The 16221-nt window shown below is 43.4% G+C and overlaps 2 protein-coding genes across 3 annotated transcripts; one reads left to right on the top strand and one right to left on the bottom strand.

The window, feature by feature from the left end:
* Window positions 1–5066: 5066 nt before the first annotated feature.
* LOC130521928 (serine protease 23-like) lies at window positions 5067–8272 on the top strand. Its single transcript, XM_057025821.1, has 2 exons — window positions 5067–5292; window positions 6040–8272. The coding sequence occupies exons 1-2, from the start codon at window positions 5267–5269 to the stop codon at window positions 7217–7219; spliced, it is 1206 nt and encodes a 401-aa protein (XP_056881801.1). The 5' UTR covers window positions 5067–5266; the 3' UTR covers window positions 7220–8272.
* A 521-nt stretch (window positions 8273–8793) lies between these two features.
* Window positions 8794–15981, bottom strand: tmem39a (transmembrane protein 39A). Of its 2 annotated transcripts, none has more exons than XM_057025819.1 (9): window positions 15709–15981; window positions 13498–13708; window positions 13027–13249; window positions 12747–12830; window positions 12468–12622; window positions 11245–11602; window positions 10948–11135; window positions 10737–10857; window positions 8794–10314 (listed from the first exon to the last, which is right to left on the bottom strand). In XM_057025819.1, exons 2-9 carry the CDS (start codon window positions 13608–13610, stop codon window positions 10075–10077), a joined length of 1482 nt encoding a protein of 493 aa, XP_056881799.1. In that variant the 5' UTR covers window positions 13611–13708; window positions 15709–15981; the 3' UTR covers window positions 8794–10074. The 2 variants fall into 2 exon arrangements, with proteins under 2 accessions (XP_056881799.1, XP_056881800.1); XM_057025820.1 differs by having other exon boundaries at window positions 15691–15951.
* Window positions 15982–16221: the final 240 nt, after the last annotated feature.

Here is a 16221-nt window from a genome sequence, read left to right as displayed (position 1 = left end):
ATTGTGATGGCTTCCAGACATTAAAGTGGGATCATATTCATATAAATCTCTGATGGGATCTCTCAGGATGTCTGTCACTGTCCCTGCTGCCGTTCCTGGCCCCTCATGCATGGGTTAGGAAAATCACAAACCTGTCAATCATTATCTCTTACTTATAATCATGGGGAGAAAACACAGAAAAATCATGTCCAAGAGAAAAACAACTGCATGAAAAAGGACAGCTCCTTCCCTTTGTAGATGTTCAAAGTGCCTTGTGGGGGACACCATCACAAGGCCAATAATTACAGACAATTAACAATACCCATCTATGCAATAAATCCTACCCTGGACTGCAGAAGGAAGATGAATCACTAGGATGGAATCCATGCAGGCACGAAAATAGAAAGGCACCAATCTGTTTGAGAAGCCATGAGCTCCACATGTGGAGGTGAGTGTGATACATGCTGCATCACTGCTGTTCAACAAAAAAAACCACAGCAGCCCATTGAAGTGGTGCTATCAGAGTGCTTTTGAGTTGTTTCAGACTCAGCGTTTTGAGTGAATATGCCATTCGTCTGATCGTTCTGAACCTTTGTCATGTACAATGACCTCAGAGCTAAAAACTGGAGGTCATCTTTTCATCCTACATAAAACCAAATGAAATCCATAAGAACAGCACAAGGCAAAACTTAAGTCTGGAACTCACTCATATCTTCCAGAGGGACGCGACTCATTTGAACTTAGCTCATCAAGTTCGGGGATTTACCCATGATCACGGTGGAAGTACTCCTTTCCTACATGGAAAAACTGTTGAGAATACTGTATCTTAGTCATGAAAACCACTTGTATTTGGGTGGATGCTGAGGAAGGAAAGGAAATGCTTTGGCCCGGGAAGACATTTGCGTTCTGATGATCGGACAGATCTGACCTCTGTTGAACATTATAACTTTGTTTGCTGGTTTGGTGCCTCTTTGAGATGCCAGCTCTAAATCACCTAACAATGTGTGCATGACTAAAAGATGCAAACAATAAATAAAGCCCTGCCCCGAGCATCACTGGCCACAAGTCACGCTGGCCACGGCCGTGGCCACATGTTGACATCGCTGCAAGTATGTTTGCATGTTGTTGTTGTGGGTTTATTGTGCCACAATGGTCAAAAAAAAAATGTGCACACTCCAAAACACGGAGCAGCGGAAGAGCTGGCAAAAAGGTATGTTCGGTTTATACGGGTTCATTTTGGGAGGTTTGTTCTGTGCTGCTCAGTAACAGAGACATAAACCCAACGCAGCTGAGGTTATGACGGCTGTCGCAACTGTGCTTGTATTATTTTATTATATTAGTGAGAGCTTCACCTAACATAATCCATTCAGCTTGGCAAATTATTAATTAGTCACTGAAGCTAAGTCAATTAAATTCAGAAGTTACATCCTCACAAAGCATTTATTGTATAATGTACTCTGGTTAATGTTCCATCTAAAAATATCTCAGTTCATCTGATGACACGAGGAGCAGTCCTCTCACATGCCAGACAATCTTCCTTGTTTATGTCCCTCTTATTGAGGGTTGTTTTTGGTGTTTTAGAGGTGTTTTGTATTGTGGGAGAGAGAGAATTCTGTAAAAAGCTTTGGTTCAAATAGAATTTAATGCTTATTACATGAGCTGCAGTGTTTGATCAAGACTTTGAAAAAAGCAGCTCTTGGTACAAAGGTGCTTGGATTGTTTATGTTCTCTGCCAACAAAGCAGAACACGGAAGGGGATCTACGTCTGTGAGTGTGCGCGCATGTGCACGCGTTTGTGGGAGAGAGGGAGATGGTTTATCAGTGTTCTAAGGGTGCTTGTTACCGCAGATGTGAATGATTAGCTGTTCCTGGCCTTTGTTGTGGATAAAGCCTTCAGACCTGCACACATACAGAACTACACGGTCTTGTTGGCCATCTTCTCTAGAAAGAAAATGATACCCCCATTTCCAAGACTGTTTCCAACCCATTGTGTGCTGTATCTTGTGCATTAGACCAGAATCCAAAATAATGAGTACATTTCAATTACTGCATGATGATGGACTTTACATTATTTAATTTCAAATATTATTATTTCACTACTTATTACTGTAAAGTACAATAAGATAAATCACATATTTCCTATCAGCGCATGGCTGAAACAATGACTGTGTGAAAGTAGGTTACTGTAAACAAATGTTGACTGAACAATAAAATTCATTATTGTCACAACAGAAGTTACAGCAATATAATGTGTAATTTAGGGGGCTGGGGTGACAAAAGGGCCATTATTAAGCACTGAACGACACAAGGATGGTGCCCAGTAACTCTCTAAAGCGTTACTAGGTGACCACCCATGTTGTTGCTACTGGTCGACATTTCCACAGTGAATATCTGTGGAGACAGCAAGCCAGCATAAATTAAACGTTTAACCCTAAACCGCAGACCAATAATAATTAATCAAAGTCAGCTCAATTGAAACCGATGTATTGTCTGACACTGTTTCAGTTCAGTATTTGGAACTTTGTGTTCTGGCCTCTCATGCGCTGACTCCTGTGATTCGCAGCCACTACAACCTGTGTGGAATGCAGCCAGGGAAGTGAATCAGTGGGAAACCAGAAGACCAGGAAGAGACTGGCGGGACGACTGGAGATGTTGCCAGGAAGTGGCAGAGCAATTGTTATCTGGAGACAGGAAAAATGAGGAGTTGGACCTGGAAGCATCAATTGTAGGAACAGTCATGTGCACATAAGGCAGATCGGCCATGACAAACAGCTTTAAATAAAATCCATAATAGCAGGACTTCCAAATACCGTTCTTGACAATAAAGCGAACACCAAAAAAAAGCAAAGACCCAAAAATCCCCCAATCGACGAGTGTAAAAGTCACCGTAAATTAAAGTGTTACCGTATTTTACATGATTCGAATGTGGTTTCAAAATAAAGGTGGAGGCCAGCAGTTTTATCATGTCCACGCCCCGAACACTGAGGCTTGGCTGAGGTTCTTCCCAAGATTTCACACTAAATAGCTTTTCCAAAGAGCTCTGTGTTTATTTCGCCAAACAGCTGTTTCACAGCCTCTCGGGACAGATGAGAGGAGAGGGCCAGGATGGGAGAGAGGATTCCAATACTGAGAGGCACCGTCCCAGGAAAACAGGAAATAGATGGAGAGACAGAGTGAGACGGACATCAATAGCAAAAATTCCGCCATATGAGACTGTCCCCACTTATGACAGTGTCCAGAAGTGAGAGGAGGAAGAGAGTGGGAGGAATAAAACAATTAACATGAACAGCACTCTGGGGAATGTGAGTTTCCCTGACAACAGCAAGCTTGCCAAACAAACAGGCCCTTTCATGACAATGCAAAACAAATCGAAGCAACTCCCTTATTAGTGGACTCCATTCTGCTGGTTAAAAAGGTGTAAAAAACCCAACAGATTTTCCTTGAGAAGAATTAAATGCAAAAATGGCATGAACACCCTCCTGCCCCAGATTGCAGCGAGACAGGGGGATGTGTGCAGGTCCTAATTGTGTGTGTGTTCAGGCAGGGGTGGGTTATTTAGAACAGAGTTGGGTGAGCCAGCAGGTCCACCCTTTGTTCTGGCCGAGTCACTCAATTATAATCAGTTGCAGGAGCATGATTTGGATGGTTGTGAGGCAATACTCGAATACTTTTGTTGGTTAACACTTCAATAAGAATGCCGCATATTGACAAAAAGTGGTGTGTTTAGCATTTTATAATACAAGTCTCTTATTTTAGTAGTGCGTTCATATATGTTGAAGAAGAAATATCACAGGCACACTCCTTATAAATAACATACATAGTTAAAAAATACCCAAAAATGCTGCAGTACAGGAAATAAGCTGAGTTTGGTTGACCTGCAGGTGTAACCAGCAGGAGGCCCATGAACCCCCATTTTTTGTCTTACTCCTTCTACTGAGGGCAGCTGTCAGTAATAAAATGATGAGATGGTTGAACATCTACCAGACGCTTGCATCTACTCAGCACGGTTAGTGGAAATGATATTTGCAAGATCCTTTTGTACCCTGAGCAAATCCCTCGCAGTGAGGTCACCATTTTTAATCAAATGATCTCAAGATATCTGGGAACCATTTCTATTGTGAAATAAACAGAAGAATCGGGAGGATGGTCTCACTTGAGGCAATCATTTTGTTTGGACACTGATGCCATGTATTTATTGAGGAAGGACAGTGATGGCATTTGTGGATCACCCGCTGGCACAGAGAGCGTGTGATGAGAGAAGGGAGTGTCTGTTTTCTCTTTCCTGACCAAAAGTGAATCAGGGTCAATCTCTAAGGGACAATTAACACATGCAATATATCAGTGATTCTCTAAACAACTTTTCAGCTCCTCTTTTCATCATCCTCTACATTTAGACACATCCAGTCGCCCCAATTTTAGTATGAAACAGGTCACAGCTGCTCCATCCTGTTCTGGTCATAAGAAGCAATGTCTTCTTAGACCACTTTGTGATACAGTGAAGGACTAGATAACTGGTAGTAATGAATAAAATTAAATTATAGTGAGGGCTTTGAATGCTTCAGTGGGAAACCTCAGCATGGATTAGTTTATTTTGAAGAACCAGTCCTTCCATCCAAAACCCCACCAAATAAAGGGATGCTTCACGGAAATAATAGAATATTGCCTCATCAATATAGTCTGCTGGGAAAGACTTAAAGGTTAGGTGTATATGAAATGTACTTGATGTGCCCTGATAAAAATACAGCAAAAGAGAAGAAGTGCTGGAAACACCTAAAACTGAGGGATTAAAAAAAACATTTAAAATCAAATCACATTAAGTAACGTTTAAGTACATTTTATTTATTAACTAATAGCCAAAAGCTCTGGGCATGGTTGCACAACAAGACATCTTCTATATCGCTTTCCCTTTATTAATTGTCCATTTATCCCTTTTTATTCCTAATATGGGACATTTAAAGACAATGGTAACACGCCCTCTCGCGTGTAGGAGTTAAAGCATGGACAGGATAAAGTTAGTTAATGCCATCAGCAGGGATGGGTCACATGACCTGCAGTGGTCTGATATACGCGCTCCCGACAGCAGACGCGGCACCGTGCGCCCAGACAGACTAAAGAGGCGAGCAGCGCACCATGGTCCAGCTCCTGCGCGCTTTTCGGCTGAGTCCAAACCGCTGTGCGCTACATAAAATCAGCAGATCCTGAGTGGAAAGACGAGAAAAGTTCTGTTCTGCTTTCGGGCTTTTATGCCTTCAGCGTTCGAGAACCAGCTCACCTGCAAAGCAGAACCATGCGCTCCAGGGCTGCGCTCCCACGGTAAGTGATTCGATTTTTAAAAAGGCTGCGACGAGAGAGACCTTGAACGCATCTGTTCAAAAAGAGGCTAAGTATCAAATTCAAATATTTAAGATGAGGAAAGAATTTTCAGAAAGTCTCGTAAAATACTAAACATTTTCTTCCTTCTTTTGTCTTGAAAATCACTTTTTGATCCTCCAAATTTATCAGCTTCAATTATACCCATTTCAATCTAGTAAAATATAACCCTAATCCCAAGTCAGTTCAGCTGTTTATACACCCTGGGTGGGCTTTGATTAAATATTTACTTATTTATAAAAGATGGAGGAAGGGAATTGTTTAGGATTCCCATCTTGAACCATCATAAACATGGTAAAATAACTCACATTCGGTGCAACAAAATGCTATTTAGTCATTTTCCGCCCTTGGTAATGTGGGGAATTTTCCATGAGAGCCCTTGATCCTTGCCCAGTCTGTCATATTTGGAGCATGGTGCATTGTACCACAGCCAAATTCCAACACTTTTTTCTAAACAGGCTCAAATGTTTTTCCATTTTAAAAGGGACCGAGATATTCAAACATGTAAACCACAAGCATGAGGACTGCACAAATGTTGACTCAAGCTCTTGTTTATGGGAAAGACTCAAACACCGCATCGTGCCGAAGAGCCAAATTATTGATATTTCTCAAATATTCAGCTGTTTTATGTGTCTAATGTGTTCTTTACATCTTCAAGACTTTTCCTGACCTTTCTTCCCATAATTACAGGTTTTCTTCCATCCTATTACTTCTCTTCCTTCCCCCTGTTCTCACATTCTCCCATCCTCGGTGGGTCCTCCAGCGTGTCCCAGTGGTTCTCCCACGGCAGACAAAGGTCCAACCAGCTCCTCACTTCCTGTCTCAAGCCCGCCTGGATGTCGGCTCCTCCTGTGACCCCGAATGCCACAAGAAAGCCCCCCGCCCGAGCTACCAGGACCTGCGGGAGTTTCTGGCCTACGAGACTCTCCACTCCAATGGCCAACTCACTGAGACGGCTATTGGGATCTATGGCTTTAAGCCCACTTCGCACATCAGTTCCACCTACTCATCAGGGTCACCTGGGAAGGATGCACGGCCACACGTGAGGAGAAAGCGACAGATCTTTGGACACGATGGGCGATTTAGCATTGCAGGACAGGACTTTCTGCTGAAATATCCATTTTCAGTGTCCGTCAAACTGTCCACTGGTTGTTCTGGTACACTTGTGGGGGACCGCCATGTCCTCACAGCTGCACATTGTGTTCACGATGGTAAAAACTATGTAAAAGGAGCCCAGAAGCTTCGGGTTGGCTTTCTAAAACCTAAACAAAGGGACACGAAGGCATCATCTTTTCACCCTCCATCTAACTTCACCAACCATGTGGAGGGTGGCCCCGCCCCCTACGTCCCTCCAACCAACACCAAAATGAAGTTCCAGTGGATCAGAGCCAAACGCACGCACGTCCCCAAAGGGTGGATTAAAGGCAATGCAAACGAGATCGGGATGGACTACGACTATGCATTGCTTGAACTCAAGAAACCCCACAAGCGCAAGCACATGAAGTTGGGCATCAGCCCCCCAGCTCAGAGGCTTCCTGGACGACGAGTCCACTTCTCAGGGTTTGACAATGACCGCCCAGGCCAGCTGGTCTACCGCTTCTGTCGGGCCGGCGAGGAGACGCCAGACCTGTTATACCAGCACTGCGACGCCCAGCCTGGTGCCAGCGGCTCAGGGGTTTATGCCAGGATGTGGGATGGGCGGCGCCAGCGCTGGGAGCGAAAGGTGATAGGCGTGTTTTCCGGGCACCAGTGGGTGGAGCGTCATGGCTCATCTCAGGATTTTAATGTGGCTGTGAGAGTCACACCTCTTAAATATGCTCAGATCTGCTACTGGATTAAAGGAAACTTTGTGGACTGCAGAGAGGGCTGAAGAACAGCGGATGAGCAGGGACGAAGAAGCCATCGGGCCCCGAAACATCATCACACATTACACAGCAGCATAGAGGTCAGCTTTGGAAGCCTTGGGAGCATCACATATTTAAAACACTGATGACCAAAACTGACTGCACTGAAATCCTTACAAACACTCACGCATATGAAAATACATCCAAGTATCCGAGTCTGAAAACTCAGATACGTGGTCGCCATGCCTTTGACTCCTCGCTTTAATAATTAAAAAAAAAAAAAAAAAGATTTAAAAGGTTTAAATATGACCATAAATGTTTCCCATGTCTTACGATATCAGCTACCAGTAATTCTACATTTGATTTTGTCCTCTTTTTTTCTTCACATTCTGTGAACCGAGAAAGAAATATCAGCTCTGTTTGGGTGGTAACCAGGGTAACCAAAACAGACAATGAAACACAGAAGTCACTTTATCTGTTTCTCGGGTAAAAATAAATTAAAAAACAAAACATCAGCAGATGCTAAAATTATCTGGAAGAACATCTGATCCAAGCAGGAAGTGAGAAAAAATGTTTTGGTGGTGTTCAGATAACAAGGGGCAGGGCCGTGAAGAAACAGCTGAGAAGAATTCAGGCTTTTTATTGTGCCAATACAAAAGATTGCAACGTTAAAAAGTCGTGACGGTTTTCTACTGATGATTATGAGTTCTCTTTAGTGAATGAATGTAAAGTCAGATACCAAAGGTCTCACAAGTTTCTCTGCAAAGCAACCATGACGGTGGGGACACAATAATGTACTAACATCCTGAAGTGTACTCTGCCACCTGAAGTTTGTACTCCGAACGCAGATAATTCTGTTCAAGGCTGCACGATTCGTTGAATGTTGCACAATGGTGCGTCGCTCCCCCTGGTGGCTAAACAAAAGCAGTGCAAGATACGTTGGGCACCTCGATATCAACCTCTATAAGCACTTTTTACTTTCTTGTGTTAACATTTGTGAAAACACATCGTTACATGTTTTTGAGAGTGTTCCTGGCATTTTTTTTTTGAATGAAATATATTAAATTGCAATAACCGTTTTCCATGTTTCATAGTCCGTATATACAAATATGATATAATTAGGGCATAATTAAAACACTGCTTAAACACCACTTGTTTTATTTCAGATGTCGTAAAACATTTCTGAAATTCCGTTGTGAAAATTGAAAACACTGTAAAAAGCCGAAATATGAGGACCAGCTCCAATGACTTCTCCAGCACTCATGCATTCATTAACCAATTTAACCAGCAGTTTGGAATATGGAATATTACACATACATACACACACCCACACACAAAAACCTGACGGGTTTATGATGCTTTTTTCAGGTTTATATATATATATAAACCTGAAAAAAGCATCATCAGCAGAAAATATACTTTGTGGTCTGGGGGGTATTTAATCTAACCTGTTGATCCAAATCCCGAAAAGGCATTTCAATTATGAATGAATTGTAGAAGCAGGGTTCAGGTAAGCCTTTTGTATGGTAACTTAAAATAATCTTTAGAACTCAGATTTGGTACAATTATAGAGACATTCCAAGTCAAGTCATCAGCAGCATTAAGCCAGAAAAAATAAATCCTTTAATGAAGAGGTTTTGCATTGTGCAGTTGATTTAAGGTCTGTTTCACAGGGGGGAATGAAACAAAACATGGGCACAACATGGCATTCATGTACTTTTAAAGACTCCTCTGAGGCACAGAGAGAAACAGTGGCCAGCAGGTGCACACTGGTTGATGTGGAGAACGACATTCTGCCACCATATAGGAGCAGTCGATGCACAATCAAAGTCAACAGAGGAAAAAACAAATCTGTTTTGTTGGTTTTGTCACAAAATAAAGATGGACGACCTCAGCTTTATTCAACATGCTGCCGGAACTTAAACACTGACTGCAGACTGGAGCCCTTGAAGGCTCACGTTAAAGATTCTTGTTTGTGTTCAACAAAGACCAAACTGAAAGGCAGACTGCTTTTAACGCCATTCCGGGAGCGGGACATACACACACTGACAGTGACGACACACTCAATTATCATGCAAGGCCATATCTGAGGCTAGGAAAATTTATGTCCCTAAATGCACCATCAGATACTTTGGTTGTAAGTCACATTTGTTATCATATCTGCTTCCTTTCCCACTGAACCACATAAAGAATGACAGGGGGAACTGTGAGTACAACCAGGAAGACAGAATCTGTTTTGTTTCAGGTTTGTGGGCAGTTGATTCCCAAATGCCAACAGTAAACAACTGTTCAGGTCTTTAAGGAACGGTGCACATAGTGATCACAAGATAACAAATTGAAAGAGGAAGTATAAACCAATCGGACTTGAGAAGAGCACCTGCAATAGCTAACCTTCTGGTGACACTCGTGAGCGGTGCAGCAGTGGGGAACGACTGCATTACTTTGCAATGTCACCGACCTGCTCATTTTTCTTAAATCAAAGGTGAAGACATGTGGAAGCGCCTGCATCCGTTTCAGTAAAGAACCTCTCATCGCTGAATCACGCATCCGAGTCCGCTCTGTGACTAGCCACTCACACTCTTTGGTGAAAGTCGCTTCTCGGCATTCCCCGACTTCCCTGTCGCCTAGCAACAACATAACGCTCAGTGTCACTAATGGGAAATACCAGATGCAACTTGAAACGGTATACAAAATAAAAATATTCTTTTAAATAGGTTTTTTTTATAAACATTGCATTAAAAATAGAACCGTATCAAAACACGAATGCTTTCACAGTCTGCGCGTTGACACCAAGAGCTCCACGTCAGATGGACTTCAGCAGACCTCTAACCGTCCTCTCTCAATGTCCTCAGCTTGAAGGCGAGATCTGACAGAAAATCCTTTACTGTGACTTGAGCCCCAAGCTGTTGGAGGACAGAGGGTAGGAGTAGGCTTTACCCAGCACGATGCGGTCACGCAGAAGTTTAAAAAGGACATAGTAGTTGCAGCAGAGAATAAGGCCCAGGGACAAGGTGTGGTTCCACCGTTCAGAGCGCAGTAGAGAGTATAACTGGTACAAAACCACGCTGGACTCAATCCAGATGAGCAGGTTCAGAATCCTCAAAGGCTTGTGGAAAAGGAACTACAGTACAGAAAAGGAATGAATGTTAAAAAAAACAATCAAACATTCTACTATTTAGTATGTAGCAGTTGATTTTTAGGAATGGAAACAATTTTACTCTAGATTATTAGAATGTGTTGCCTGAAAATTGAATCTCGGGATCTGGTCTGGATGTACAGTTGGGCCGACTAGCTGCTCCTGAGCTGGAGAGACCAAAACTGTTTTTTTTTTCTTCTCAATAGTGCCACAAAAGAAATGGCTTCCCCAAAACAAGATCAAAAACAAGTATTCTGGAACAGACAAGTCCAGATGTACATGTAGATGTTTATTTCTTAAACACTAATTTAAACAGGTCTCTGCTGCAGAGAAGGACAGCTTCGCCTTATTTTAATTCAATACCTACAAGTTATTGCTGCTGCTTTAATGATATAAAAAGTACTCACATAAAACCTTGCATGGGAGACATCTGAGGGCAGAGCGACATTATAAGGCCCCACGGCCTTGTACAAACATCGACTGTGTCGTACCAACACTCCTTGGGGCCAAATGGTGCCTTCAGACCATCTAAAAACACATCCAGACCACAGTTACCCACACACACACACACCTGTGCAAAAGGATGACATACTAGTGTAAACACAAGGGGGCGCTCACAGATGCTGAGGGGCGTTGCTGTATGAGCCGTGCTCCAGTTTCTGCCAGCGGCCCAGGTGAGCGGCTGAGCGGTGGAGCAGGTCGCAGTAGCTCGGTGGCAGCAGCTGGCTCATCAACATCACAAACGCATTGATCCACACCATAATCAGATGCTCGCAAGACCAGCGCATGTCATAGTACTGGGTGCTCTGTAGACATGTCGCAGACGGAATATCATGAGGTTTTAACAGTACCAGAGAGTTTGATCGCAAACTTTTGGTAAAGAGTTTTCAGGGGGGGGAAAAAAACTCTACCAACCTTGACAAAGCAGAGAGGCAGGAAGGCGACATAGTAAGCACTGAAGAGGGAGTTAAACAGCACTTCCTTGATTCGCCGGTTAAAGTCGCTCTTTAGTTCCTCCACCTCTGCTCTAATTAACTCTGGTGTGTGAGAATGTGTGTGCGGGGGACACGTGTGAATAGGCATGTGTGGGGGGGTTGAGAACTGCTGCCTTAGATTCTCTCTTAACAAGAAGAGTAAGTCTCGAGGTCGGAACAAAGGAGGCTCTGCGAGTTCGGTCTGCTGGCTTTCCGACTGGTAGTCGCAGTCTGCTGGTGGTGTTGGGCTTTTCCCTCCCTCCTGATGAAAACAGCAAAGTGGGACATACACACCAAATCTGCCCCAATGGAGAAAGGGAAGGGGACAAGGACGAACAAGTCAAAGTCTGGAATAATAATGCAGATTTAAAAAGGTAAGATAACTATCAGAATGCATAGAAAATGATCTCAATATGTTCCTTATTAGAGTGTATTCTGAATTTTCTAAAACAGATGCATTTTTATGCCTCAGTTATGTCAAATGGGTCAAATAAATGTAATTCAAGGTAACTTAATAACAGCCCATTCCTCATTTTTAAATCAGATCAGCAGGTTCTTCGCGTCAGTCGCTTCACACACGCAGCAAATAGCAGAAGAAAGTCAGCACTGAACTGTTCATTAATCCTGGAGGTGCAGGTTTAGGGTGCATATGCATCCACAGGATGACTGCTGCAGTTCAGAAAATGAAATGAATTTCACTCATTCTGCCAGAGTCTCTTCATCCCACCAGTGCAAAACTTCAAGACAGTAGCACTTGTCATTTCTATATCAGTCAACAGCCAGTTTGAACAAGGAGGCCAGCAGGACAGATGCTGAGATGTGTGCTCCTACATGGCTTCTTTGCATAAAATCCTGATAATGACAACAGAGTCCGTCCGTCAAAGGAGCTTAAAAAGCATAGCAATGTGGCAGACGTGCGCTGCACATGCACGCTCATCAGTCCAACATTTCCAACAAAGCAGTACTCAGAACCTCAACACAAAGCGACGCTAGCTTATCAACCGTGAATGCATTTGCAGAGTGAAATTTATCTCAAACTGCAGAATTGAACACCTCCAATTGTCAAACGGAACAAAGATAGATATTTTCCTAAGATCAAAGGACAGTGTGTATCAGCGACTCCTGCCTAACAGGAGTGAGGGCGGGGGGTATGGAGAGACTCACGGGTATCCCAGAAAGAGCAGGTTGAGCACAGAGTGGTTCTTGCAGAGGTGGACTAACGTCCAGCAGAGCACCCAGCCGCACATGGTCAGCAGGCTGAGTCGAGCTGTGATCAGGAACATGTAGCGGAGCAACGATCCACGGCTGCTCTGAGACACCTTCACGAGACGGATGACAAAAAGGCCGTTAGAGAGACAGCAACGGCATCGCCGACCTCAGGTAGGTTAGGTTCTTACAGCTGCTACTCAAATGAAATGGGGATTGTACAATCTGTATGCTGACCTCTGAAACTACTGTCCAAACAAGCCTCCTGGCTAACATGACTGTGATGAAGATAGCCAGGTGGTAATCCATAAGATGGAAGTTCTGAAGACGAAATAGGAAAGACGCTTTTTGAAAACAATAGTTGCTTCCATAAAAGGTTAAAACTACGTGTTGCAGTTGCAGGCAAAAGAGCTTGTTCTTCATTAACCTCTGCAGGAAATATGCTTTAAATACCAACATGGAATTCAGATTCTTAGAGTCAAGCATGCTGCAACACTAGTGGTGCGTGTTTTCTTACAAGCGAGGTAGAGGCAGCGGGGTGGCTGTACGGGTACCACCAGACCGTCCTGTATATGTTAATATACTGGACAAACAGCGCAACCAGCAAGTACAGAAAGAGCAGGAACTCGAAAAGCAGGCTGCTGTCCAGTGGCAGTTCGGGGATCCTCGAGTGGCGCACCGGCTCCGGAGTGATGAGGGCCGAGAGCGGGGGCGCAGAGAGACCCATGGAATTACTGCTTCTGAGGTGGACACAGAGAGTGTGTTCAGAACACTGTGCTTGTCACACACAGACATCGCCTTCAGTAAGTTCAACAGGTCATTGTGGGAGCAGTGATAAGGAAAATTAATAACATGAGATCACTGTTTAAATACTCCTAAATGCAGACTGCACAATAAAACACTTTTGAAACCCCTTGTCAATAGTTTAATGACAGATATTGGTTTGTAAATCTCTCGGTTATCAAGCAGAAACGTTTAAATGTATTACCGGTTGCGGAGGCCTGTGCCATTGGCAATGTTGCCTCCAACCAGAGTCTGCAGGGACGGCAAAGCAGCGCGACTTAGTTGCTGTCTGCTCGGACCCCTGCGGCCTCCTGGCATGGTTGCCAGCTACCGTGGCAACCACAGATGCCGCCCACCAAGCAACAGCTGCTGGGACTCCACTCGTTCTCAATGAGCCACCATGTAGAGCCAGGGCACTGTCGAGGAGGGACACAGAGCAAAAATCAAAGGTGTTTATCAAAACTGCGAAAATCTCAATTTGACCATAACTGTGATTAATGAAAGATAAGCTAAACAAATCTTTGCCCTGTTCAATGGTTTAGAATAAACACAGATAACAGCCGCGTGTCCTCGAGAAACCTGAACCTGTGAAATAACTGGAGAATCTGTTGCACTTTAAATCAAAAGGAAAGGCAAAAACAGAAGCACTGAAGCTCTATAAAAAGGCCGTTGGAGTAACCTCGTTGAACTTGAATGAAAGACGTGACCTGTTATCATGACACTGATCGCGCCAGAGTGACATTTCAAAACGATACAACCTTATTTTCGCAGGAGTAGCTTGCCATGAACACACAATGATCCTGAAATATTATTTTCAAAATCTAACTGTGTGGAGTTATGGCCAACATTACCCTGTGTTATAACTCTAGAGTTCATAATCCTGCTGACATATAACCGATAACTGACAGAAAATAAGGTTACAGTCACATTATGAAACCTGGATCAGATTTGCATGTTGTGACAGTTCACATTTCTCTCTTCCGAAACCAAAAACATCTGCTTTCATCTGGGCCAACATAAAATTATTTTGAAGTCAAGCAAAGAAACCCAGTGCTTTTTTTATTATTTTTTTTAAGACATGCTTGACCTTTGGCCCTCTGGCTGGCTGCAGAGTGTCAAATCTTCACATTTTGTTTTAGCAGATAATGCTAGCTGCCGACCAGGTCTTTGTTCACATCAGGCTAAAAATAATCCACCGTGAGTCACCTCAGGATGAACATACACACACATCTGTCAATAACACGTTGCGGAGGTCAACTATAATCTCCCAAGCGTTAAATAGCTTCAACTTCGTTAGAAACTTAGTTTAATTGAGGCATGTCAACAGACGACCAAGAGGAAAGCTGCACAACAGGACCTAAACTACCGCAAAGCTTGGCTAATGGCAACAATTCCAAGTGCCACCACAGCATTGCTTAACTAAAACAAAAAGCCGGAGCATCAGACCAGCTTGTACGTGGCCTGTCTGCTTACAGCTGCAACCAGAATCGATCTTTTGTTGATGTGGAATGGGTCCCATTACAAGTGTGTCTGCATGAAAGGAATACCTCAATCAGTATTTAGCGTAATTAAGCATCAAACAGACGAAATGTTCACTGACACAAGTACTTAAAAGGATGACCTCACCATTTGAGACCTGATGTGGATAGCAGCTCTTTCCTCACAGCCCTTGTTTCAACTTGTCATAACTGGATGTAGAAACATTACCAATGGCTCTTCAGGTACGCCAGCAACCACAAAAAACACAACTAAATAGAATTCAGCCCTTATTCAGAGTGACAGATGATTCTTTGCCATGTTTCTGATAAATCCCTACTCGATTCTTCAAAGTTAAAGCCAACTTTGGGGTCAGATACCAAACCTGGCTATGAGATTGGACCTTATATCAACACGGTTTGTGGCAGAGCTTGTATTATATGCTGAGATTACTTGTGCCTCCTTCGAGTCCTTAACCCAACTGAAGTCGAATCGTTTAACAGGAAGCACCAACTTGTCATAGTACTTTCAGTTGGTCAGTGAAAACGGGAACTAGTGATTGTGACCACAACTATGCGACTGGAGGATTACATCTTGACGCAATGTGGAAGTGCAATGCGTTCTCGGGTTTTACTTCGAAAGAATCTTTTAAAAGTGTATAAAAAGCAGGAGAAACGTTGAGCTAGAAGCTAAAGACTGCTAACCAATTCTCTTTTAACTGTTCTGACGGGTTTTGGGCTCGCTGAGGCCACTACCGAAGATGTATGTCTAAATAATGACACACGGTTGTTGACATACGCCGCACAAACTAGGGGGCATCGTCGCCTTACAACCAGAACCAGGTAAGCTCGTAGCTACCAGGTGGATGTCAAAACAAACGCCTTTTCTCTTTAAAACTCTCCGTAATTCCTCTATTACTCACAGCACATCGACAACATACGGGAGGGTGAAGTGAACGAGGATGCATCAGTCAGTTGTGAGGCTTCCAGCTCGACAAGTCCTCAGTGCACAGCCTTCCAGTTTTCAAAATCCCCAACTGCACCGACGTGGCGACGAGCTACAGGGACGCTGGTGATGCTCAAGGGTCGCTCGGTCTTTGGCGGAAGACATATAAGGGCTTTTAAAGTTTGCCACGGGCTTTAGGAGCAACAGTGTTAAATGCGCTGCACAGAGACCGACGTGGCAAATCCGCACCTCCTCACGCTGCGACGTCATCACTGCGCGACCGAGCCGCTCTGCACAGTCGCAGTTTGATCAAACTTTTTTTTGCCATTAACTTTTAAGAGTGAATGGAAACCGCATTTTTTTTCTGAAAATTTGACCATCGATTACTAAACCAACAGTAAAACACATGCACAGGCATATAAAATTGTATATTGTTATTTTCAATATGTTATACCTAAATTAGTACGTTTTGTGCCGATTTAATTTGATTTTTTTAATCTTTTGAACG

The sequence above is a fragment of the Takifugu flavidus genome, chromosome 2 (genome assembly GCF_003711565.1).
Source record: "Takifugu flavidus isolate HTHZ2018 chromosome 2, ASM371156v2, whole genome shotgun sequence".
Taxonomy (NCBI): domain Eukaryota; kingdom Metazoa; phylum Chordata; class Actinopteri; order Tetraodontiformes; family Tetraodontidae; genus Takifugu; species Takifugu flavidus.
Note: the sequence above shows the minus strand (reverse complement) of the source record. Positions and strands in the feature narration are given on the sequence as shown.

Bases quoted from the DNA above. Each gene is read 5' to 3' on its own strand.
- LOC130521928 (XM_057025821.1), top strand. From the start codon at position 5,267: ATGCGCTCCAGGGCTGCGCTCCCACG. The intron at 5,293-6,039 runs GTAAGTGATTCG...CCATAATTACAG, and splicing joins TCCAGGGCTGCGCTCCCACG to GTTTTCTTCCATCCTATTAC.
- tmem39a (XM_057025819.1), bottom strand. From the start codon at position 13,610: ATGCCAGGAGGCCGCAGGGGTCCGAGCAGACAGCAACTAAGTCGCGCT. The intron at 12,831-13,026 runs GTAAGAAAACAC...TTTCGTCTTCAG, and splicing joins CCGCTGCCTCTACCTCGCTT to AACTTCCATCTTATGGATTA. The intron at 11,603-12,467 runs GTGAGTCTCTCC...CCATTGGGGCAG, and splicing joins CTGCTCTTTCTGGGATACCC to ATTTGGTGTGTATGTCCCAC.